We start from the raw sequence: 27,737 nt of genomic DNA, 5'->3' as shown, positions 1-27,737 counted from the left end.
TTGTTGTTTGATTATATAACTTTATGCTATATTATAACAAGAGATTAAGAATGCATTCCCAAATACCCATCTACATGTACATATACATATATAGTCAGTCATACATGTTATTGTCAATTTACATTGATCAGGTCATTCTCCTCTTCAAACTGGGAAAGTAAACCCTTCACCCTTCTTTGCCTATCAGCAACTCCAACCAATCCAGCAGTTTTCCTTTTCTAATTTCTGTACAAACACATATATTATATTATATTATAATTAAAAGATTACGTCATGTATTTTATATATATATGTGCGCGTGTGTGCGGAAAATTCGTGTCAGTTTCTTATGTCGATCAGGTTGGGGTGCATTCACAAAGTTAAAATCAGTAACCCTCCATAATAGTTTTTGACTGAGAATTTACACGGAGATTCCACAATCTTCCATCGTCTTAATCACCGCGTGTTTGAATCGGTCAAATCCTAGAATGACAAATTAATTCGTGTAGTTCAAATTGAAATTTTATTTGTAATTTCTCTTTTTTATTTTCTCTTCTTGAACCCCATTTGAAAAATGGGCTTTGGATGATTTCATGTAAGCTTTTGGATATATAGATATATCCATATATAAATATATAAGCATATATCAATATTTGCTTTATAATAATAATACAACTAAAACTACTAAAAAAAGTTAAAATGATTCAAAATGCAATCTAAATAATTAATTCCATACTAACTTTTGGACATGATTTAACTCAGATCTGACAACTTATTTGGAAATGAAATGAAATGAAACCATTAATGATTTGTTCCAACCCATCTTCTGCAGTGAAAATGACGAATGAGATGGTTTCCCTTAAAGCTTGATGTTTTGTTTTATGTAAGAAGAGATAGAAAACTCCATTTCCTCCAGTTTAAATCACAGTAAAAATGGAAATATCTTTTAAATAATTTTACACAATTTGATGATTACATGAATTGAAAAATTACAAAAGAAGCAGACAAGAGTAAAACAATGGAAAAGAAGACAAGCACAACAAGGGTTAAAAAGTTTGCCTTTCTCCATGGCAACAGTCAATTTGCAGTTGCTTCTATATCTTTTTATATATATTTAGATATCATTATGAAGAGGCATTACAGACATCTTTACTTGATCTGTTGTACTTCATGTGGCTCTTCACAAGCTGTCCAGCAGCAAGAGCAGACATCAGAGAAAGTTCCCCAGCAAGAACTGAACCAGCAACAATGGTTGCCAGCAGCCTTGAATTTGATCCAGGTGACTCTTTGCTTGCACCTTTAACACCAATCAGGTTCAAACATGCCGACTGAGATGCAAGTTGGGTGCCACCTCCAACTGTACCAACCTGAAACATACCCATCAAAATAACACTTCATTATCCAAACTGGAACTTACACAGGCTCATAATCTTCAAGAACCCACATGAATTAATCCATTAATTACCTCAATGGAAGGCATTGTCACAGAAACATGAAGGTCCTTGCCATCGTTAACAGCTTCCATCATGGTGATGCAGTGTGAACTCTCAACGTTTTGAGCAGGATCTTGCCCTGTTGCAATATAGATTGCAGTGACAATATTGCTTGCATGGGCATTGAAGCCGCCTAGAGCTCCAGCAATGGCAGAACCAGTAAGGTTCTTGAGCATGTTAAGCTCAACCAGCGCATCCACGTTTGTCTTTAACACCTTTCTCACCACCTCACCCTTTATTATTGCCTCACAAACCACAGACTTCCCACGTCCCTCTATCCAGTTGACAGCCGAAGGCTTCTTGTCCGAGCAGTAGTTTCCTGATCATCCTTCTCCAGTTGATGAATAAAGCTCAAACGTAGAGAATGCAGGATCAAGAGGAAGAAGAAGAAAAGGGGGTCTTACCAGAGATTCCAATAACATCCATGTCCGGGAAGTCGGTCTGGAGAAAATCCAAGACATTCTGGACACCCTTGGAAACCATGTTCATCCCCATAGCATCACCTGTACTGCATGAAAATCTAACATACAGATTCTTCCCAGCAATAGCACATTTGATCGTTTGAAGCCTTGCAAATCTACTTGATCTGTTACATCAAAGTTGTTACAACTCACAACAACAACAATCAAATCAAACAAAGAACAAATAGTCTACGCGGAAAAGCTCTTTTAAACGATTGAAACGCAGATGAGGAAGAAGAGAAAGTACCTGTTAAACACGATGGATAAGGTTTCGAAATTGTCAGGATTCTCAAGATAAATCTTCAAATCAGCAGCTCTTTTGGCTGTTGGAAACCTGACAACAGGAGCTCTGGTCATCCCATCTCTCAACAGGACGCTGGTAGCCCCACCAGATAAATGAATTGCCTTACAACCCCTGTTCGTGCTAGCCACCAAACACCCTTCCGTCGTCGCCATGGGAACACAAAACTCCCTCCCGTCCAACAACAATGGCCCTGCGATTCCCACTGGGATCTGCACGTATCCAACCGGCATCTCGCAGCACTGCCCCAAAATGGAGTCGTAATTGAAACCTTCCAAGGGCAATCCTGCAAGAGATTTACCCGTAATCCTCTGACACGCATGGCGCCTGATAGCAGCGGCCCTCTTGCAGTCACCCAGCTTGGATTCGAGCGAGTAAGACGGAATCGTTCCGGTGACAACAGATTGGATGATCTCCTCGTCTTCTTCAGGAACTGAATCAAGAGGCAATTTGGGGGCGGGTAAAATCGTCGGAGCAACGGGAATAGAACAATCGATGGCTTGACCACACGAGACAGAGCGTGAATCATCCTTGAGTATGAGATCTTCGTCGTCGGTCCAGACGTCGCTGGCGGGGCGTAGGATCAGCGACTGGACGAAATCGATTCCGAAGAAGCCAAGGAGGTAAATAAACGAAGCGACCAAAGCGATGAGTGCAACTATCTCGGAAAGGTCAACGACATGGAGAGGGGTGGAGTGACGGATCTTCTCGCGCCATCGAGACAGTAAGAAATAAACAACGGAGAAAAAGAGGGTGAAGAAGACGGCGTTGGTTAGGTATAAAGGGAGGGAGAAAGCATCCGACGCTTTGACGGCGGTATCATCTGGAAGCAAGATCTTAGATGATCTGGTGGGTCGCCGGCGGGCATCCATTGAAGCCGGCGGGAAGATGGGAAGAAGAAGAAGAAAGTGTTTGTTTAAAGTAATTTTGGGGTGAGAATGGAGGTTGCCAGAGTTGCAGAGGAAGTGGGAGGGTATTTATAGTTGCAGGGAGATTTAAAATAATTTTTATTTCTCTGAATGAAAACGTACAGTCTTAGTTTCCTATTTAAAATAATTTCTTTTCTTTTTATTTTTCAATAATTTATTTTTTATACATTTAAAAATTTAAAAACTCACATTAATCTATATAAATATCTAGGAATTGCCTAACCTTACTTTTTTTGTAACAAATTTTTGGGTTACTTATTTTCTTATTGAATTTATATCACTCATTTGTTTTTTTTTTAAATTATTAGTTATTATTTCTAAGTAAAAATTTATATATTTCATTAATTAAATGTAATTTTATACTAATTATAAAATAATATCTTAATGAAAGTAATTAATACTTATGTACTAATGAGTTAAACTCATATTTAATAAAATTAGAGTAAAAGTTCCATCATTGAACAAAAGAATGATTAGTAATTATTTTTGGGAACAAAAATTATTTGTTTTCTTTTGTTAAGTTCACGTGTGTTTTCTTAATGAAAATAAAATTATTATTTTCTAAGTTACAAGTCCTAATTAATTATTTTATTTTTTAATAAAAATAATATTATTAATTTTATTCATCATTTGATCATACTTTTTTTTTGTTTATATAATTTTTTTTTTCATTTAATTTACTTTAAGCAATGTTTTTTTTTTTTAATTTTTTGTTCTTTTTACCAAATGAAATAAATCAACATATATATATATATATATGTATGTATAGAAAGAAAAAAATCAACGGTACTCTAATGATCCAAAATTAAACTTTATCTATTAATAGCGAACACTTAAAGTCTTTATACAAAAAAAAAAAAAAATTGTTTTTCTAATATAAAATTAGAGTATAAGATATATAAGATTAGTATTTCACTATTTTTTTGAAAAAAAAATTATTAATTTAGTCTTTAAGTTATGGGCTATTTTACGTCTTAGTCTCAACTTTTTTTATTATTATAATTAATTATTAAATTTATAAAATTTATTTTCTAAGATGAATTTTATTATTTTTTTACAAAAATAAAAAAACTATTTCAAATATTAAGTGAGTAACATAAAAATTACCTAAAATTTATAATGTTTTATAGAAATAGAGTAATACAAACTATATGTATAGAAGAATTAAGCTGAATTCAAGTAATTTTTACTGATAAAATAGTTAGCTTAACTAAGAAAAAAATAAACAAACGCTACAAAAAAAAAAAAAAACCACTAACTCATTAATTTATAATTGCTGAAATTAAAAGACCACTACTCCATAATTAAGATATCACTACTCTACTCCTTCATAACTATTAAATTAAATCACCACTAATTCATGATTAATAACTCTTAAATACATATTAAAATCTTACCATTCTCTCATTTAAATTGAATGTTATACAATCAGTTTAAATTATAAATTAAACAAAAACCAAATAGAGTACACAACTTCACAAATGTAGCCAACTTGAGCAGTTTGGTTAGAATATTTGCAATTTGGTCTTCACTTTGACAATAAACCAATTCAATGACTCCTTCATTTATGAGATCACGAAAGAAATGATATATCACATCTATGTATTTGCTTTTGCCATGTAAAACTGGATTTTTGAGAGTTTAATAACTGAGTTATTATCAAGTAAATTTGTATAGGCTCCTGTTTAAAATAATGCAATAACTCGAGTATTTTTTTTTATCAAATAGTTTGACATGCACAATAAGCTGTTGCTATAAACTTTAGCTTCAATTATGGACAGAGAAATATTTTTTTACTTCTTTGATGCCCATGATATTACCCCTGAACTCATCATAAATACATGACCATAAGTACTTCTTCTATTTTCTAAGTCTCTTACATAATCAGTGTCCCTGAAGCCAACAAGATCTGATCCTTTTTCTCTAATAAAAAAATACCAAAATCAAGTGTACCTTTTATGTAACGCAAAATTCTCTTTACTGCAATGAGATGAAGATCAGTTGGACATTCTATAAACCTGCTAATAAAACTTACAACAAACATAATATCATATCTTGTTGTTGTTAAGTACATCAAGCTTCCAACAATTTGTTTATAAGATGTACTATTAATTTTCGTCCCTCCAAAGTCCCTTGTGAGCTTCAGACCCAGTTCAATTAGAGTTCCAACTGAGTTGCAATTCAACATTATAAACCTACCCAAAATATTTAAAGCATACTTCTATAGGTGAGAAAATACCAACTATTGACTGCAGTACTTCCATACCAAGAAAATAGTGCATTATTCCTAGATCAATCATCTTGAATTCTGTCATCATAGATTTTTTAAAATCTTCGAATATTGCTGGATCATTTTCTGTGTAAATTAAATCATCTACATATAAACAAACAATCAAAATTTTCTTTACATCACCAAGTTTAATAAAAAGAGTGTGCTTATATGGGCATTTTTGAAATTCTACCTTAGCAAAATAAGAATTTATATGGTTATATCAGGCTCGAGGTGCTTGTTTTAGCCCTTGTAAAACCTTATTCAACCTGTATACATTTTTTCACATAACTAGGGGTTGACCAATAAAAATTTTCTCATTTAAATTACCATGTAGAAAGGCTGATATCACGTTTAATTAACAAATAGACCAGGAATTTTGTGTTACTAAACCCATCACCATTTGAATTGTATCATGTCTAGCAACTAGGGTAAAACCTTCCTTGTAATCAATGTCATATTCGTACTTGTATCTCTTTGCGACGAGTTGGGCTTTATACTTATCAACATTGTCATGTTTGTTAACTTAGTTTTATAAACTCATTTAACACTAATAGATTTTTACCCTTCTGAAAGTTTAGTCATCATGTGTTATTTTTTTTTCAATGGATCTGATCTCTCCATCCATTGCTTTTTGTCATCTTATATCTTTGACAGCTTCTTGAAATGTTATTGGATCACAATATGATAATAAAGTATAATGAGCAAGAGTATCATCAAATTGAATACCAGTAACCCCATAATCATCCATCCATGCTAGTATTTTTCTTATTTGTTGAGATCACGAGCTTTCACTTACTATTTGGGTCTAGTTTATATCAAGCAACTACTGCTTCAGCTGGTGAACATTAGAGAGCTTTGTTTACCTTGCATTTCTACTTCTTTTTCTTCTTCAAAATTCATAAGTATTTGCTGCTCACTTGCATTTTTTCAAGTCTAATTCCATGTATTTTCTTCATCAAATATAACATCTTGGTTGATAACAATTTTACTTGTGATAGGATTGAACAGTTTGTAAGTTTTTGATTGTTTACTGATTCTAAGAAAAATATATTTTTTACTTTTGTCATCTAACTTCTTTCTCTTCTTATCTGGAATATGTGCATATGTAATGCACCCATTCGGATAATCAACTGCTGGTTTATATCCGCTCTAAGCTTATTTAAGTTTCATATTTTGAATAGCAAGTGTGGGGCACCTATTTAAAATATGAACAATCTAATTTACTGCTTCTTGTCAGAATCATTTTAGAACTCTTTCATTTGCCACCATGCTTCTAAACATGTTTAGAATAGTGTGATTTTTTCTCTCTATTACACCATTTTTTCGGGATGTATAAGTTGCTTTCATTTGCCTTTGAATTCCCTACTCTTTGCAAAATTTTGAGAATTCATGGGATATGTATTCACCACCACGGTTAATGCGTAGTGTTTTAATTGTTGTCTCTGCTTTATTCTCCACTTGAGCTTTAAAATTTTTAAATACCATCAAAGTTTCAAAATTTTCCAACAAAAAGTATACCCATGTCTTTTGACAATAATCATCAATAAAAAAAATATATATTTCTTTTTGCCATTTGATACAGGATTAATAGGACTGCAAATGTCAAAGTGAATTGGCTGTAATGATTTTTGAGCTCTTCGTGTTTTTCTTTTTGGGAATTGCTCTCGGTATTATTTGCCAATAACATATTCTTCACATATTTTTGAAGGGGGAATAATTTGAGGTAGGCCAATCACCATGTTATTTTAAGAAAGTGTCTTCAATCCATTAGAGTTTTGGTGGCAATGAAAATGTTATAACCATATTGGATTGTTCATCTTGGCCATAAAGTAAGTTTGGATGGTTTGGATTCGTAGGAGAAATAACCTATTTGGTGTCACCTTGACATGAGCAATTAGACACCTTTTAGGATTGTAGAGTTCATGAAAACCTCCTTTTATTATAATCTCATAACCTTTTTCTCGCAGTTGTGCCACACTTAGCAAATTACTTTTTAAGTCAAAATATAAAAAAACATTTGATATAGTCTCAATATTGTTTTCTTTAATCCTGATTTGAACATCACCTTTTTCCATAACATTAATTTTAGAATGATCACCAAAGCTCACATCAGTGTGAAAATCTTCATTTAAATGAGAAAAAAATGACTTATTGCCGCACATATGATTGCTGCATCCTGTGTCCAAATACTAAATATCTGGTTTATGTTTGTCATCCTTGATGTGAAAAGCCATCAAGAGTTTTTTTTATTCTTCTTTCTCTACAAAGTTAGACTGCTTTTTTTGTTGAAATATAAGCTTGTAGTGCATTCAGACTTGTAATGACCAAATTTGTGACAGTCATTACACTCAATATTAGACATACTAAATTTTGTTTCATTGTGATGATCATTTCTTTTACCTCTGTTTTGAGATTCTAATATGTTAAAACCTTTACCACTTCTTCATCCATGTCTATGGCCTCGACCACGATAATTTGATCATCTTCATGTAAATATTACACCATGATTTGAAGCATTCAAGGCTTGCTCCTTAGTTGAAGCTGTTGTCATTCTCTGCTCATGCAACGATAATGAACTTCGCAATTCATCAATGAAAAGTTCATCAAGATCTTTTGACTTCTCAATAGAACATACAACTTAAGAGAATTTTGGAGCCATTGATTTAAGAATCTTCTCCACCACAGTGACATCTTCGATTATTTGGCTATGAATACATATTTTGTTTACTATGCTTAGTGTTCTTGAGAAATACTCATAAAAAAATTCTCCATGTTTCATAGGGAGAATTTCAAATTCTCTACAAAGGGCTTGAAGCTGCGGTCATTTTATCTCTATTGTTCCTTGATTTTTTTTTCTTTATAGAATCCCAAATATGTTTGCAAATATCTTTTTGGAGAATCATCTCCAAAATGGCACGATCAATTGTTTGAAACATATAATTCTTTGCCTTGAGATCCTTTAGTTTTTATTTTTTTATTCTTTTTTGTTGAGCTTCCGTCAACATCACTATAGGGGCTGGTTCAGGCACTCCTGTTTCCATGACACTCCAATATTATTTAGATCGAAGAAAATTCTCCATCAACATGCTCCAATGATCATAATGACCATCAAAAAAGGGATGTAAGTTGCATATAACCATTCTCTGATGCCATGGATGTCTACTACTGTTGCATAACAAAAAAAAGTGTTATTTTTTTTCTTTATAGCTTTGATATAGAAATAGAGTAGTACAAACTTTATATATAGAAGAATTGAATTGAATTCAAGTAATTTTTTCTTATGAAATTAGTCAACTTAAATAGGATAAAAATAAACAAAGTTATAAAAAAATAAATAACCACTAACCCATGTAAGAAAACTACTATTCCACTAATTTATAATTGTTGAAATTAAGAGATCACTACTCCATGATCGCTACTTCATAATTCAAACACCACTATTCCATGGCCACTACTCCATGATTAAAACATTATTATTCCACTACTCTATAACTGTTAAATTAAACCACCACTAATCCATGACTAATAATTATTAAATACATAATAAAATCTTAACATTCTTCTATTTAGAATTAAAAATTGAAAAAATCAAACAACAGTTATTAAATATATGTTTTTATTCTTTAATGTATGCTATTATCATCTTTATTGCTTAATAATATAAATTAATTGTCTTTATTAATGTTAACTTTTTTATTTTTTTTTATCAAATATTTTCATAGTTATATACAATTATCGCAAACTAAAACAAGTTTATATATTTAATAACTAAGCAGGAAAAAAGAAATTCTAGTATCTATTAGTGATATAATTAATAATTTAGAGATTAAAATAATAATTTAAATTTTTAATCATGTAGAATTATTGTTTTATTCGTACTTTCATCTTTAATTTCTCTTGTACTTTCATTTATCAACTATTGTCTTCTCTCTTTTGTTGAAACGAAATCTTCAACAAATAATTTCTTTTATTTGACAATATTTTTTCTTTACTACGGTTTAAAAAGACTTGTTTGTTTTATTTTTTATTTTATTTGCTTTCTTTGCTTTAAACACTTTTTTTCTAATTTTTATTTGTTAATTTTATGATACTTTTATTTGATGGCTAATAAGAATTATATATTCTTATTATTTTTCTTTTTTTGCTAGAATTAATTTGCCTTTTCTGTTATTATTTATTACCATAGTTGATTAGTGTTAATCTAAGTGTTTATGGTGACCTAATAAAATGGTGATTAAGGTTATTTTCAAATTTAAACAACTTAAAACAAGAAATAAAGCAATCAACAACAAATTAATTAATCAAATAAAAATTTATTGATAACATGTTGCTAAGTACAATAAATAAACTAATGAAAATATAGAAAAGAGGTGTGAACTTGATGTATACAATAAAGAAACAGAATATAGTAAAGAAAAGAGATGCAAACTTGACAAATAATGGTTTGATAATTAATCTTGTACTTACATCCTCAATTCACACAACTCATTTAGGCTTTTCTTCACTATCTTAAACAGTACACGACCATTAATTAAAGTCGATGTTGTAATACCCGCAATTTGAAAAATGTGTACTTTCACTGTTTAATGAAGAGTAGATCTAATTTGAGTGCATTTTATAATTTTTAAATAAATAGATTGGTTTAAATTAAAATCTAAATTTGTCAAAATAGGAAAAAAATAATCAAATTGATTAATTTAGGACCTTTTTGAAAATAAAATTATGAAGCTGGGGTTATTCTAAATTAAAATAGACCTATTTGAAAGAATTCTAAACAACATGGGGTCACTCCAAAATTTTTAGAAAATGAGCCATATAGGATGATGCTCGTGGCATCAGGGCCAATCAGGCTACATCGCGTGGCAACCATGCTTGTAAGGGAATCTGACACGAAAAAGACACGTTGGGGATCTGTGTGCCGTGGGATCAGATGGTTAGTGTTGTTGCCCATGTGATCGAACGTCCTTGACCATATTCCCGCCCAAAACCAAATGAATGATCTTCATTGAATCACACCATGATCTGACGTTTCGTGTGATGGATTATTCAAATCTGCAAGGCAGACGATCTGATGACTAGGGGCACGTGCAAAGAGAAATGATAGAAACACCCTTAATGACCCTTAATCAGATGGCTATTTACATGTCATGTTAACTCGATCAAAAGGTGGGGATCTTGTGGGCAAGGGTATTTAAACTCCCTTAAATCGACTCCCAAAAACCCTACCTGACCAAGGGATACTAGAGAAGTGAGATCAGGCATCGGAGAAGGAAGCAATGACTATTGAAGAAAGTTATAGATGACGGAGCAACAACAGCGTCGCTGCACCGAAAGTCCAAATTGACTCCAGTAAATGCTATTTTCACTCATTTTCTTTATTTTTTCTTTTTTTGATCATTTATAATTCCCTTACTATAGATTAAGCTAATAAAAGTGAGCCCAAGAGGAGGAGGGGCAATCTCTATGATCGGCGACTATTTTTGACGATGTGATATGATTTTAACTCTGGTAAGGATACTCAAACTCTCTCTTTAATCATTTGATTGAATTTTGGCCTTTAAATCACCTTTATTGATTGTAGTTTTGGATTAAATCTCATGTAAGGTGCCAATTGTGATATTAAAATTGATTTTGTGCATTCTTGGTGTATAATTGATTATGTATATTTTTTTTCGTTATTTGATATCTAGTACGCCATTAGGGGTTGATATACTAGTGCGGGTTTATGTGTGGGAAATGTTGCTCATGGCTATTTGTGTGAATGGGGTGCATGCGTGTGTCGGTATGTGTATATGTATTGTCGTGATTATGTGTTCAGGATGTGTAAGGTGTATGTATATATCTACTGTGAGTGTATGCATCAGTATGTGTGTATATGTAAAGAGTGCGTGTCATGCTATGAATATATATATGATAATTAATACATATATAACACATATGAAAACTATAAAAGGTAAAGAAGTGAATGGGTGTTCATTTACCCATAAGAATGCTTACTAGGTATAATAGTAAGTGTCCAGTGTGTATGCATATGTATACATATGTGTGTAAATGTAAACATAACCGTTTGGTATACGAAAATATTATGTGAATGTGGTATGTATGAATTGTATGAAAAATTGCATGTAAAATAGAGTATTTTAAATAAATGAATATGACAATGCAAAAGCACGTAAGCAGGTGAAGGTGAGAATCATGTATTGATGATTATGTGTGGTGAACCTTACTGTGGATATAATGAGTATTTATGGCACTCACCTCGGTTGAGGGATGAGGACGACTGATGTTTATAATACCTATATAGGTTGAGGTATGGGGATGATCGATATTTATGGTACTCACCAAGGTTAAGTGGTGAGGACGATCGATGTTTATGATGTTCACGTAAGTTAAGGGGTGAGGATGATAGATGTTTATTTCAAGTATCTACATGTAGTGAGGATCTTTATGGACCATAATGATACTGGTATGATGAGTATTACACAATGAAATATAAAGGTGAATGACTTTAATTCTTAAAATGAAAGAAGGTGACTGATCAATACGTGTGTTGTACTTGGATATGGATTCATTATGATTTGATAGTGTTTATTATTGAGAATGAAAATTGTTTTGAATACGAATTTGACGCAATTTGATGGTATTCATGAATGGAATGAAGTTGGTTGAACTTGAATATGATTTACTTTGATGGTATTTGTGATTCACAAATGAAAATAAGGGTGAAAAGATATAATGAGAACTCAAAGTTAGGAGTAGGGATTTAAGAGAAATAGGGCATGAAGTGAAGAAGTTAAACTAATTTTTCAAGTCTAAAACTGATTTTATTGAAATAAATGATTCATCGGTCGTTTTATAGTTTTCTAGAACGCTTTGGACGAGTTATTACGTTGTTGGTTTTTGTATCCTTACTGAGTTAGTGTAGCTCACTCTATTTATCATCTAATTTTTTCTTATCAGAACGTCTAGGATCTCGCTCCTGAACAATAAGAGATTTATTACCATTTCATCTTATTCTACTTTGTTTCAAAACAATAGTTAAGATTATTCATTTTCTTTTACATAAATATTTATTTTAAGGCTTAGACACACCTTATGGATATTGGATATTTTAAAATAAGTATGCAAGGAATAAAATTTTATTTTGAATATTTAAGATTTTATTGTGCAATATATTTTCATGAATTATTTGTTGTATTATGGTATGATGTGATCAGGACTCCGAATGAGAATTCGAATTTTTATAGATGCTAACTCACAAATAAATTATTATTTTTTATTTTTCTCATAAATACACACAAAAAATTATTTCGAAAGGCATTATAACGTCTTTTATGAATCCGTCAAAGAAGAATAAGAATTTGTGAACCTTATATTTATCGAGTGGATAGAAAAATAAAAATAAAGAAAGTTGTTCAAATATTGGCTTAGGAACAAGAATTTCTTCCAAGTCTCTAGTAGATAGGTGTTGATTTAGAATCACGATATGTAATAATCATTATTCGCATGGGATGAACATACTTAAGCATTAAATGTCTTCTAATAGTAAAAAAAGCAGAAAAAAAATATGTGCAATGTGATATACAACACAATAACATATTTTTGTGCCCATTTCATAAAAAATGAAAATAAAAAATACTTATTTGTGTGTGATATATATATTTTATAATATGCAATATATATATGATCTAGTAAGATTTAATATTAAAAATATATATACCGATAAACTAGCCACTAATTTTGTCTCCTCCTTGATATATGTGACCTTTATTTTAAGCAAACTACACTCAAAATTTTTAAATATTATTTATTCATGTGATCTTAGTATTATTTGAATTTCTTTATTGCTAGTACTTTTAATATAATGAAATAAACACATATTTTTATGAAACATCTAAAATATCAGTTGTGAAATTCTCAATTAATGACTATTTTATCTTTTCAATGAAAATTTTCAATTTCCTTTTCAAAATCAATCCACAATTTTAGGTTTTAAAAGAATTTTTATAATCAGTATCTTTGTTCATTATTGACCTTAAATAATATTTTTCAAAATTTTAAATCTCAATATATAAGTTTCTGTGTGTATCCAGTTAAATGACAACATATTAAGGTTTAATTCTTATTAACAATGTTATCAATTCAAGTCATTTGAAGAAAATTTTAATTCCAAGACATCCAACTTAATTTGGTCTATGGATACTCGATGTTAATTTCAAAATATTTAAATTAATTCAATTCATTTATAAACAATATTTCACATAATATCTAATATATTGTATCTAATATTTAAAACATCAAATTTATCACTCTCCTTATTTGTTACAAAAAGAATCAAATTTATTTTTGTTCATCGTGATCTATGACAACATATTATAATCTTACATTATATAGAGAGTGATTTTCTCATGTATTGTGTGGAATGCACCACAAAGTATCACACATTTATTTTCTTATTTTTCTTAATGCCAAATTTTACTTATTTTTTTAAAATATTTAAGAAAATAATTAAGATGTGTAGATACAATTGGAATACAAAAAAAAAAAAAAAGATCAAATTTCATGACACAATAAAAAAAAAACAAAACATTAAACTAGTAAGAAATTAAAAAAATAAATGAATGGATTAGATAAAGATACAAGAAATTCTCAAATAAAAAACATAAATTATATATAAAGAAATAAAAATTTATAGACTGTCTCTTATCTTATTTTTATGTTATTTATTTATGTTATTTATCCATTTTGTTTTCACTATCAATAAATAAAATTTTTTTTTATATCATACAATGAAATTTCTTATCTTACTGAAAAATCAAAGAACCTATCATTTGAATGAAGCAAAAAAACTCATAAACATCAAATTAGGCATTAGAAAGTAGAAACCAAGTGAAATCAACAAATCAATTAATAAAAATTAAGAACAATTCTCAAAATTATCATATCAATTTTTTTTTAAATTTTTAAGAAACTTCATTAATCAATAATTTTTACAATAAAATTTAGAGTGACTAGTACGCAGTAAGGCTTCAGTAAGGTTGGTGTATGTAAGATGACTTCTTCCAAAAAAAAAATCAGAGCAATTGGTAAATGGGGAAGATAAGAACAAAATTTTGCATATGATGGGCGATTGCATAAAGAGAAAAGATTTAATCCTCAAACATGAATAAGTATGATAATCTCTCTATGGATATCTTGAGTTCATAAAACTTGTTTCTCTTCTAATTTATAATAAGAAAGATCTTATGTGGGTTCGGGATGATATGGCACTTCGAAAAGGTAGCCTTTTCTTAGAAGAAGTGAAGGGCGATGAACACCCTAAGATAATTAATATGTGATTTAATGGAAAAAAAAGGCTAGAGTGTTCCTTTGTTGTTCACAGAAACAGTAGCCCAATGTTATACAATGAAGATGGGAAAATTGATTAACATTGAGAAAAACACATTGGAGGGTCATTCTTCCTTTCTAGGAATAAGGGTGGGATCAGGCGTTCGATAGTCATTATCGTAGGGCACGCTACTATTGACGACTGGAGCTATTCACTAAGTTTTTTTTGGGTTTAAGTGATTACCTAAGTTCTATTATAGGTATGGGTGATTAGGGAATCTTATGGGATTCTATGTTATTAGGGAGGAAAAGATATAAATAGGGGCAAACAAGCAAAAATATTCAATTGAGTTGAGAGCCAATTTTAATAGCATTAACCAAGTTGGGGAATGGCTGGCACCATAGAGGCAAAAAAGATATGGAAAAAGATAGAATGGTTATGGAAGATGATGTGATATCTAGATGCATTGAGGCCTAATCGGAAGACAAGTCCCAAGACAAGAAGGGACATATTAGAAGAGATAAAAAATAAGGAAGTTATTGGGCCTTACAGCTAAGGAGAGATTCGACCAATGAATCCTAGCCCAAGAGGAAGCCCACAACATAGTATGGGTATGGATACTCATAGCTTGTGCATGTGTGGGCCTTCACATGTGCGACACGTGGCCCCCACACATGCAAACATTTAACTCACACAGTCATACATGTAGGATATGGAACAACACCACCCGCACGCCCCATAGCAGCATAAAAATGTGTGAGAAGCTACCCGCATGCATAGCCAGCACACATGAATGGACACGCAGCTCTGCATGCTCAACATGCACCAACAAGTAAGCAAGAAGGATGTCGCATGTGTGCGACAATGCGCATGTGTGTATGGGTCCAGGTGCATGCCTAGCGCCACAACTCCATGTTGTAGAAATGAGTGACCTGTGCGCCCGTCTATGCGATTTGCTCGTGCACCTGCACACCCACAAACCATGACCCGTGCGGCCCTAGTATGCTACCTGCGCATGGCAAGTATGTTTCCAACTTGATAGCCCTTTTTTGAGTCCTTTTGGGCTTGTTTTTCTCTTTTTCCAAATTCTACAAGGATTCCCAAGGTTCCACAATTATCCCATGTGCTTAATGTACCAAATTGAAGGAGGATTTCCATTCAAAATTGAAGTTTAAGGGAGATCAAGATTATTAAAGATTTGGATAAGGATTAAATATTATTTTAATATTTATCTTAATTATTTTATGTATTTAAATTAAGTCTAGGATAAGATTCCTTTATTTTATTATTTAAGTAATTATTTTCTAGTTAAAATAGATCTTAGAGTTTGGATAGGAATCTTAAATCCTATTCTAAGCATAAATAGAAAATAAAAGCCTATATAGAGGCTTAAGTTTAAGCTTTGTAATCACAATTCAGTTTATCAATAACATTGAAGCTTTAAGCTTTTCTTTAAATTAACTTCTGCTAACTTTTAGTGTCTTCAAGTTCTTTGAAGTTAAGGAGTTTTTCGAAATCTGATTGAATTGAAGAGTTGGAATCAACCTATCGGGTAAGTCCATGACGTCTTTCTTTTTCTCATTTTAAATTACCTAGTTCTTATTTTTACATGCCATATACTTGGTTATAAATTCAAGTAAAGGGATGGGTTAATTAGGCGATTAAGTTTCTGAATTGCATGCATTGGGTTATGGTTCCGAGAGTCAAAATGATCATTCTCATTCTCTTCAATGTCATACACCTTTGCTTCCCAATGTTGCAAGTGATTACTCTTAAGTATGGCTATAAGATATGATTTGTGGGTTTTCGTATTCTCATTTATTCCTTGTGGATTTGAAAAACATCATTTCATGTGCTTATATTTTAATTTAGGAGTGTCTACTTTAAGGATCCATCTTGATATATTTGTATAACATACAGATTTTACGTTCCAATTTAAGAATAAGGAAACAGTATGCAAGGGGTATTCACACTTAAGGATCGCTAGAGATACTCTCTCTTTAGGAATTTAATTTATGAGGGACAAGGTGCTTCAGTAAAGAGTTTGCAATCAGGTATACTTTTTTCTTAAGATGTTCGATTATTTGTTGAGAATAAATCATCATGGTTAATGGCTAATGAGGGTTTACTTCGGTTAATTCAGGTCATCTGAATTTTACTAATAATTGTACTATATTTAGAAATTTTGCTTTTAGGGAGGTTGGTTCATAGTATCCTGATCGAAGGTTGGTCTTGTAGGATATTGGATCTACGATCATCCCTCTTTTTTTTTGCTTCAATACTTAATTAACTTTTCTTAAAGCCTTCTTAAATGTACATGGTGATTTATGGAGTCTATAGTTATTATTGACAATCATTAGGAGTTCTTAGGTGAAGGTCATTTAATCGCCTCATTAGTAGTGAGAAAACTTGATTTTTCTTTTATTTTTTTGAGGCTAGGTATTATACCCTTTTAGTTTCACTATTTTCATGTAATCATTCATAAGTATAGTCTTAGGGCATAAAATCTCATGTTTATCCCATCAACAATTTCTTTTTTATCAGTTTAGAGAGAAATCATTCATGTGTGGTGGGTTATGGGTCCATACCACGCTTCTACTACACCATTATGATAATATTACCTTGAAGGTTCGTCTGTGTACTTTGCATCATTTTTGTGTTACCTTTTGGCATAATGGAGTTTTATGAGTTTATCCTATTATTAATAATTTAGAGTTAGAACTTGTCCCTAGGGCATCCCCTTCTTCCTTGGAAATTTAATTTAAGAGGAATGAGGACTTTCACAAAGAAGAGTTCTAATTAGGCGTACTCTATCTCATCCAATACACAAGTTTTTTTATCCATCAAACATACAATGATTTAATGCCTAGGGGTTTCTAAACCATCATTATAACTCCTATGTGGCGTCTTTATACGAATTTAAATAAGTAAAATATTTATTCTTCCATGGTGCTTGATCTAAGGTCTACTTTGTTTTAGGATTTCCATTTCTTTCTTGGTCTTTAGCTGATTTAGGAGATGTCCCATGAAAACTTACCTACTTGGGAGGTTTTCCTCCACTTTGGGAAATTTTCTCTCACTTGAGAGTTTTTCTTCTATTCAGGGGATTTTCTTCTTCTTGAAAAATTTTCTTTAGCTCAAAATTTTTTTTCCAATTGGGGATTTTCTCTTGCTTGGGGATTTTCTACATGTTGGGGACTTTCTTCCACTTAGAGGGATTTTTCTCTTGGTCAGGGGATTGTCCTCTTGATTGGGGGCAATTTTCTACCTCTTAAGAGGTTCTCTCCCGCTTGGGGAAACTTTCTCCCAACTGGGGGATTTTCCTTTCTCGTGGAAGTCTCCCTTTTTTTAGGGAATTTCTTTTCCCTAACTCGATGGAAATTCAATGTTCTCTCTAAAAAAATTAGTTTATTCTCTCACTTTTTATGGGATCAACATTTCGGTAAAAGTTTAAGCTTTCCATAGTTTTATTCACCATTTCCAATCGGCTTCAAAGTGAAGCCTTAATCTTTTATTTCCTAGGTTTATCACATTCCAACCCATATAATTCCTATCTCTTCAAACTTTCGGGATACTATAATCTTACTTTTTTATATTCACAAATGTTTCAAAGGAAGCTCCAAAACATCTGTTAAGGTTCTTAGTGCTTAATTCCTTTTGACTCTAAACCTCATAAGAATCTTAAGTTTCATGATACAAGGGATGGTTAGAGGAACATGTCATTTGATACCAATTATAAAATCCTGACCCTTTTTTAGGATTTTGAACGTACACCCACAATTACCAACTAACGGAGTTAAAAGAAAACATTTAAATAAGCATAATAAGTTAAATAAATATTTTCACATACATCCCTTGCATGTATTTCCATAACCTAAACACCAAATCATGAGGCAACTACAAAAAACAAAATTCTAAAAATATTTTAAAAAGTGACAACAACTAAAGAAGTAATTAATCCTCGAGTTCTTTCTAAAATAAAATAAAAAATTTCTTAGCAAATCCCTCACTACTCAAGAGCAGGATCCTAGATGTCTTGATCTAAAAAAAAGTAATGAATAGGATGAGCTACACTAGCTTGGTAAGGATACAATAACCAAGACCGTAATAGTTCATCAAAGTATTGTAGAAAATTGTAAAACTACCAATGAAATATAATTTCAATAACATTTGCTTTTATTTAAAAACCCTTTCACTTTTTTCATACACATTAAATATGTTTCATTCTTACTAACAATAGCCATTAGAGTATATTCATATTTCAGTAGCCATGCATTTCAATTAAATCAAATCATTCATCCTTTACCATCCTTCATTGGAATTAGAATTTTATTTACTTTTTACACTTCATCACACGATACCTTTGACTAGTATCATTGAGGGCCCACGAGGATTCCCTCTACATATGGATACTAAAAGACAGTCGATTGTCCTCATACCCCAACCAGTATGAGCGTCATAAAAATCAGTCATCCCCATACCCCAATCCATATGGGTGCCACAATCATCAACCGTCCTCATGCCCTAACCCGTTGAGCATCATAAAAATCAGTTGTCCCCATACCCCAACTCGTATGGCCGCTATAGTTACCAGTCGTCCTCATACCCCAATATATATAAGCACTAATAACCAAAACCATGACTGACTAAGACCTTATCCACAGTAGGGTTCACTTGCTTGTCCTGGTAAACTAATTTTCATGTCCTTTAAAGGACTCATTCAACTTTACTTTGAATACTTTGTCCTTTATTTCCTCAAATATTTATTCAATCCCCTTAGTCCTTATTTTAATGTTGTAGTTCCTTTCTAACTTTCATCTTTCCTTTATTAGTTTACTAATTTTCTAACCCCTTTGTTAATGCTAAATTTTATTTATACAATTAGTTTCGCACCTTGTCTTCTTCTTAAATCTTATTTATTGTTAGACGACTCCTTTTCCTATTTTTACAACTATAAGGTTTATTAAATTTTCCCATTCATTTCTTTTTATTCTAGTCTCCAAGGCATATGTTATTAAATCTCAATATGAATTCCTTCATTTAAATTATTCATTCCTTACATATAATTCTCATTAATTCGATCCCAAATTGACTAATTATCTTCACGGTTACTTGGCTTCCCTTACCTAAAAACTTAAAATTAATATTTACTTAAAATAACTAATATAATTATAAATCCTAATTTTTCTTATTCTTAGCCACTTGTACATATGCCAGCCACTATCACACATCCATACGGTAACAGGTCACCACCCGTACTGCCTACATAGCTCACAACTCATACACACGATTTCTTCTTATTTCCCTTGACCCTACCTATACATCTACATTGACGCTCTAACAAAATATACATATTTCACGATAAATTGTTACACAATGAGTATACATTCTAGATCAAAAAATAAAATAAAACAACAATAAAATAAAAGAGTAGTACATAACAAATATAGAAAAATAAAAATAAAATCAAAATCGAAATCATTATAAAATACAAGAACAAAATGACACTTATATAGATCCATCGACACCTGCATAATTTTTTTTTTTATTCAAAACAATTCATAGGTTAGTCTTTTAGGGTCAAATCTTTGGCTAAGCAACCACAGAAAAGGATAGAGTATCCTTACCTAAATTTTAATCGAAAAAGGTACCAAAATCCTTACTGGGTTCGAGTTTACTATCCTCTTAATTTTAGCTACTGTTTGGATAATTTTCTCTTTTATAAACAAGAAAACATGTTCATCAAACAATAAATAATTTTAAAAACAACACAGCACAAAAGGAGAACTAATTTTACTTCGGACACACGGTCCTTGGTTGCCAAAGTCAACACACGCCACCACATGTGCCACCACACACATGTCACTAGAATTAGACCGCGCTGCTGCATGTGCCATTACCTGTATCAACACGTGTGTGGAACCAGCACGCATCATTGCACGTGCCTTCACCAAAATTCTTATGGAATCGTAATGCACTTAGATCTAGAACAGATATGGCCAAAATTGCCTGGATTTGGCCTACACGCGATTCAACTGCTCCTTCCCCGCTCGGTGCAGTGCCTCTGGCCGTAGTGCACTGATTTTCATCTCTTGCCACACGTAGATATGCTTCCCTAATTAGCCTATTGGGCACTCCTCTTGTTTTCTCGACGTCGTCAACTTCCAATCCCACGTTACACACCAGAGGATCTTCCTTTAGTTTTAGTCATGTAAGCCATGGCTCTTGCACCCTTTTTCTTCTTCTTCTTCTTCTTCTTCTTCTTCTTCTTCTCCTCCTCCTCCTCCTCTTCCTCCTTTTCCTTTTTTTTCCTTCTCATTCTCGTTCTCGTTCTCGTTCTCCTTTTTCTTCTTCACTCATACAACTCACTTCTTCCTTTTCTTCTCGATCGATCGTCGCCCTTTTCAAGAAATCCTGATTGGGTTTCCTCAAATACTTTCTTCCCTAGCCATTCGATCTCCTTCAAATGGATCTAGACCATTCATTCTGCCTCTTCATCTCGGTCATTGATTTTGCATGATCTAGGCCATTCATTCGATCACCCACCTAAGTGGTCTGCGTGACTGAAATGGCATCCCCTAATTGGCCTATTTTGACACCTCATTTGTTGAGGTGTCAAAACTTTTAGAATTTATAGATTTGGCTTGTTTTTAAAAATTTTATTCAATTTAGTCCTTTTTTCTTGTTTAATTAATTTTTTGGATTCTTTTTTATATTTTTATAATTTTTAAGGACCTTAGTTATATTTTTAAAGCACCCAAATGTGAAAATTAAATCCCTAAAACATGAATTCAGTTTGGATTTAGCTTACGAAAGCTAGGGTGTTACATCTTGAAACCTGGGCTTATTTGGTAGGATAAAGATTATCGAATCCATATGAAACTTAATATAAGTTGGAAATAATTCATGAGGAGAGTTGTGTTGGGCTAAGATTGTGGAAGAATGAATAATTAAGTATCCAAGATTTTTAGAACTCTTATTATTCACATGATTAATATGCTCTAAAAAAGAGGAGTATTCAGTTATGACTCTTCCAAAAAGAGTAAACAAATCCCTCATGTGAAATACCTGAGAGTTCATGATTGGGAGGACTCTTTTTGTCGTTTGCTTGTAATAATCTTTTTCATGGGATCTTAATGTGAGTTGAGCCCCCTTTGCTCGCATCAAGAAATAAATGAGGTTATATTTAATCTTAATGTAATGAGATGAATGAATATTAAACGTTTTTAGCAATCATTAAATTTTGTAATAATTAATTCAAGAGAAAGGGTAAGTTAATCACATAAGAAAAGATAAAATCCCTACTTATGAATTAAATATAATATATAAATTCAAGAGAGAAAATAAGAGAAATTACAAACTTGATTATTATAGAACTTTGGCTACTAGTGCACCTATACCCTCTCTCAAGTCAACAATTTAAGTATTTCCACTATTCACAAAATTCTCTTATAATTGCTTGTTTTCTTTGGTGTCAAGCTTTATCACTTGTGTTTTCCTCAAAAATAAACTTATAGCCACTTGGTTACTTGGTGCTAAGTTCCACCACTTGTATTTTCCTCAAGCATAATCACCTAAGAGGAGTTCTCTTTCTTATTCTTCTTTTAGTTCCTAATAATATATAAGAAGATATTTGAATTTTCTTCTCACAAAAATAAGATTTACAAGATGAATTTAAAAAATCTCTATAAGGATTCTTCAACACTTGCCTCAAGAAAAAAGTTGATTTTTAAAGAGTTTAGCTCATAAGAATCATTCTCAAAATTTACTTAAAGTGGAGTATACATTAAAGATGAAACTTAAGGGAAAGAAGGAGTTTTAAATGAAATAATAAAAATTTTCACTCACATTCTAAGTGATTTTTTCCTGAAGGGTTTAGATGGCATGTATGATATTCTTCCATGTCCTAAAAGCATTAGTTTTAAATTGGGTAATCTTGCAAACAATTTTATCATAGAAGTACTCTATTTTAAGTACTTAGGCCCAACTTATCAGGCTCCTTAAATGGTCCCCAACGAAGCTTCATTGGAAAAGCTTTATTTTAGTATCTCATCTTGCAAATCCCCAATCTACTAATCTCTTTAGATTAACAGACCCTATTTTATTTTGCTAGATGAAATTTTCACTTTCACACCTAGGAACCCCAAATAAAGACCCTATTAAGCTTGTCCAACTGATCAAGGATCGAGGAGGAGAGCAACGTCGATTGCATTATATCAGATGGGATGGTCGACATGATGGATCAAGTTAAGATAGTTCTATGGCCATAGACAAGTAGGGTATTTCCCAACCCATAAGCCTCCCCTAAACCTTATCAATGATAGAAATTTAAGTAGATTGCATGGTCAAAGTATGCAAGATGGTGACCGTAGGTAATGACTAAGGTCATTAGTTAAGGGGATAATATTGGCTTTTCTAACGTCATAAACGAGTGCACTATAAACATTCCTTGAGAAAAAAGTACGAGACTTAACTAGTAATTCTTTACCCAAAACTCGCAAAAAACCTATCAAGACATATTTTGTTTGTTCTAAGTTGACTATCAGAGGCCTCTATAAAGAAAATTAGATCGTCAAAATAAAAAAGGTATGAGAGTTTAGGTTTTCCCCTGTCCATCCAAAAATGCTTTCATGTTTTGTATATAGCTTCATGATGGATGAGTTTTTTCAATCTTCATATGCATAATGGGGTCCCCTCGATTGACGCCCTAGGAGGGGATAATAAGCTCTGTGACATCTTCATTAAAAAAAAACTTGCATTGATGGAGAAGAAATATAATGATAGTCATATTGACCTATTTAGAAGGGTGGTCAACATTCAATTAAGAGTAATTCAAAATATTATATGCCTTTCTTGAGGTTGATCTTCAATGGCCCGTTTATTGTTTTTGCCATTTCTTATGTTACACAGAAGCATATAGCTTCTTGCGCAATGGTAAAATTGTCTACAATTTGCCTTCTTCATATAAAGCTAGTCTAGTTAGGACTGACCATGTTGTCCAGATATTTTTTAAGATGGTTACCAAAGACTTTACTAATAATTTTATAAATGACATTGCAGAGGTTAATAGGACGAACATTATTAAAGTTCTCAACACTAGGCTCTTTGTATATGAGTTTAGCTTAAAGTGTCATTGACATAATTAATTTGGTGTTGTCCCTCAAAGACACCTTTAGTAAAAGCTTTCACACTTTGGCTAATCGTAGCCCAATTTTTTGTTGTTGGTAAGACATAGTATAAAGCTTGTTTAATCTTAGAGCTTTGGACAAACTCGTAGAACTAATAGTCACAATGATATCCGCATCCTCTATGGGTTTACCCAACTCATCAAAGGCCTCCTCATTGTTAGGAGATGGGGTGAGCTACAATGAAAGGATGGCAGTTAGCCTCTTCGTATATATAAAGCTTATTGTAGAATTCATAGGCCATATTTTTTAGGTCTTAAATGATGTGATCCTGGATATGGAAACACAAAAAATCCTGGAGAGGGAAGAAAGGCATGCTTGCAGGCAAGGGGTTTACTCGCACAAGGGAGATATCCGTGCGCATATGAAGATGTACAGGAAGGGAGCACTGTGTGCACAGCATCTGTGCAAACAGCTAGGATGTCCTACATGTAGGCTAGCACACAAGTGCATTCGCACTCACAATAGCTACAAAGAGAAGAGTTCCCGCACACGTGCCCTTGGGATGAGAGATCCCATCCCCTCAAGGACTCACGTGACCTTGATAGGAAAAGAACCTAAAAAGACAACTAAAATTCAAGATTAAAGAATCAAAAATCAAGATTAAGGATTCAAGATTCAAGATTCAAGATTCAAGATTCAAGATTCAAGATTCAAGGTTCAAGATTCAAGATTAAAAATTCAAGAAGGATATACAATCAAGAGAAAGAAAAGAAGAATGTGAGTTCTAAAAGGAATCCTTTTTGGATTTCATGGCATAAGAATTCAAGAAGAGAAAGGAAATATTAAGGAAGAAATCCTCATTGGAATTTGACTTCTACATAAAGAAGGACTTTGAATTCTACTTAAAAAAGGAATTTGACTTCTACTTAAAGAAGGAATTTGACTTCTACTTAAAAAAGGACTTTGATTTTTACTTGAAGAAGGAACTTAATTTCTACTTAAGGATGAAGGATTCTTTGAACCTCTCCAATATTAAATCTTCTCAAGAATTATTAAAGAAAGTAGATTCCCAATCCGATTGCAGGAAAGAAATTCAAGAGCAAAAGGAATACAATAATCGATAATGAGAGAAGAAGCTTAATTTAAATTTAATTTTTTTCTTTTAATTAAGTTAATTAATGTAAGTCATATTCTAAGTCATATTAAGTCTTTCAATAAGTTTTGGTTTTCCTACTTACATTAGAATTAAGTTTTCAATTAGGATTTTGTATTTCGTTTTCAAGTAAAAAAAAGTGAATGGAAGTCTATATAAGAATACCACCACCCCTTTTGTAATTATCAAGTTCAAGTATGCAATAAAATTCAAGTTTTATTTTAGCTCTTTATTAATTGTGCGAGTGCTCTTTAAGAGGGTGTCTACAACCATCTTGCCGAGTACCAGGTTGATTCAATTTATCAAGGTGTGAGTTTCTTGTGGCGTTTTGTTAATCCATCTTGAATTGATTTCCCTTTTCAAGATTCTATCTGGTGGCATTTAATCAATTTATCCTTCATCCTTATTACCTTTGTTAACATTCATAAGTTAAGTGTAGGTCAAGTAGGGAGGGTTTATTGAGGGTTTTGTGTAACGATCCGCTTTCTTTGTAATTCCCCTTTTGTATTCTAATTATTTCCATAAGTGTCCGTCATTTAACCCATGCATTTTCTGTTTATAAACAAGAGAATTATCTAAACAATACTGGATTTGAAGGAGAGTATAGACTTGAGCCAATAAGGACTCTGACACTTTTTTTTATTCGACTATAGGTAAGGGATTGGGTTAGTCTTATTTAGAGACACTCATATTTTTATAAAACTTTATTTTCTGAATTATTTACGAACCTCATAGATTATTTATGTTTTCTAATGTGATTTCTGTGAACTCATCATATGTGTGCATGGAACTGCATGTGACTGGAGAATTATAAGATGTTGTATATGATTTATATTTATGTATGCATATTGCTACTAGTGTGTATCTATAGGTTTTATGCATGTTAGCTTACTGAGTTACATTTGTGCATTGATGTATATATATATATACTATATGTGCTATAAAGGTATTATATACAATTTGATACTTAGGTGAATGTATATTATGGATATTCGTGTATATAAGACTACAGTTTTAGGAGTGTTTGTTTATAGATATATAGTTGTGGATAAATTATGTGTATTATGCAAGAAAATAGTGTGGAGTTACTGTGTGGTACATGTTACATGAAATGCAGGTCAGCAAGTTGTTGAATGTGTGTTGTAGGTGTTAGAGTGATGAGTTTGATTTACAAAATAATAATAAAAGGATACTTAAAAAATGTGAAAATCTGTTTAATTGGTATTAACGAGAAGAGGGTGTGTGTGTAGCCATTTTGGCAAGTGAAGTGTGGTGAACCCTATCTTTGGATACAACCTCAACCAAATATGGTTAAAAAGTTTCATACATAACCGTTTCGTATTCGGGTATATGTAGAAAGTGATAAGTGATACTCAATGCATAACCATTTTGTGTTCGGGTGCACTGGGAAAGTAATAAATGATAAGCGATAAATGATAAGTGATGTATCTGCATGGTAGAGCGGATCCTTAGTATGAGATCCCAAATGCTAATTAAGGCATGTGGGTGTCAGATACAGAAATATGATTATGAGTAGATGATAAAATTTTATGCAACAGAACAAATTAATACAAATCCTTTACAAATATATATGAGTTTCAATTACATACATATAATTGAGGCTAGAAGTGGCTATAAAACACAAAGTCAAAATACAAAAGAGGGCCACTCCTTTCACTATACTATTAGACTCAATAGAGTGTGGGAACGATTATGCACTCAAGTTTTGTGGATTCACGGGATCTTCATAAACTTCAATAGGTAGGTCAGCTGGCGGTTCCTCATTTTCTTCATCGTCTGGGGAGGGGGGCATAGAAAGAGTGAGTTTCATATGCTCAGTAAGAAAAATAATATTTAAATAATATCGTAAGATTTTAAAGGTAAATTATTCTAACATAAATACTTACCATTTGGCTACTTAGTAGACCTATCTTATATTATGAAAATAATTTATTTATTAGAGAAAATAACACGTTAATATAATCAAAACAAACACACATCATGTCAAATAATAGCGAAAATCAAATAAATCATGAAATGCTCATATTTTCATGTCATACTTTGTGACATCGTTACAACTTCCATCTTTGAAGGTAGATACAGATTTCTAACTACCCATGTAGAATGACTAGATCAAATACATGAAACGACAATTTGCTCAGGAACATTTCTGACTAGCCAAACTAAGGTATGATCTACGACCACGGTCGTACTTACTATAGTAGCCTTATAAGATATTTAATAGTCATGACAGTACTTAGCCAAAGATGACCCCTAACAGATATTCGCGTCATCATTCTTGTCAGAGGGTACACCATCATCTACAGGGAGTGGTCCTCTTACGTCAGACAGATACTCCGGATGAGGTTAGGAGAACAGATACCCCTCAGGGATAAAAAGCCTAATAAGACACTTGAAGCATTATCCATGTCAATACAAAAACATACTCGAACCATTCATGCTTCATTCCATATTTCTCTTTTTTTTGTTTCTTTTATTTTTCCAGGTAACCTTATCGGTTTCATATTATATTAATTACATGCAAATCATCAAGTGTCTATAAATTACATTGCATGCTTGAAATCAAGAACAATTCAACTTATTAAAACTACAAATATAAAAGCATGCAAAACATGCAATATCACAAATTATCAATTTAATAATTTTTTTTGTCTAAAAATACCCCTTAAGAC

At 32.1% G+C, this 27,737-nt stretch overlaps 1 protein-coding gene across 1 annotated transcript; it reads right to left on the bottom strand.

Annotated features, from left to right (window-relative positions):
- Positions 1–885: 885 nt before the first annotated feature.
- On the bottom strand, positions 886–3,203 carry HMG2 (3-hydroxy-3-methylglutaryl-CoA reductase 2). Its single transcript, XM_022057063.2, has 4 exons — positions 2,181–3,203; positions 1,877–2,058; positions 1,445–1,791; positions 886–1,346 (listed from the first exon to the last, which is right to left on the bottom strand). Exons 1-4 carry the CDS (start codon positions 3,104–3,106, stop codon positions 1,104–1,106), a joined length of 1,698 nt encoding a protein of 565 aa, XP_021912755.2. The 5' UTR covers positions 3,107–3,203; the 3' UTR covers positions 886–1,103.
- Positions 3,204–27,737: the final 24,534 nt, after the last annotated feature.

The sequence above is a fragment of the Carica papaya genome, chromosome 6 (assembly GCF_054855325.1).
Source record: "Carica papaya isolate Zhongbai chromosome 6, ASM5485532v1, whole genome shotgun sequence".
Taxonomy (NCBI): Eukaryota; Viridiplantae; Streptophyta; class Magnoliopsida; order Brassicales; family Caricaceae; genus Carica; species Carica papaya.
This window is presented reverse-complemented; position numbering and strand designations above follow the sequence as displayed.

What these genes read in the sequence shown, in the direction of transcription:
- HMG2 (XM_022057063.2), bottom strand. Translation starts at nt 3,106, where the DNA reads ATGGATGCCCGCCGGCGACCCACCAGATCATCTAAGATCTTGCTTCCA. An exon ending in TTATCCATCGTGTTTAACAG is followed by an intron (nt 2,059 to 2,180) that starts GTACTTTCTCTT and finishes TTGATGTAACAG; the next exon opens with ATCAAGTAGATTTGCAAGGC. An exon ending in GGATGTTATTGGAATCTCTG is followed by an intron (nt 1,792 to 1,876) that starts GTAAGACCCCCT and finishes AAGGATGATCAG; the next exon opens with GAAACTACTGCTCGGACAAG.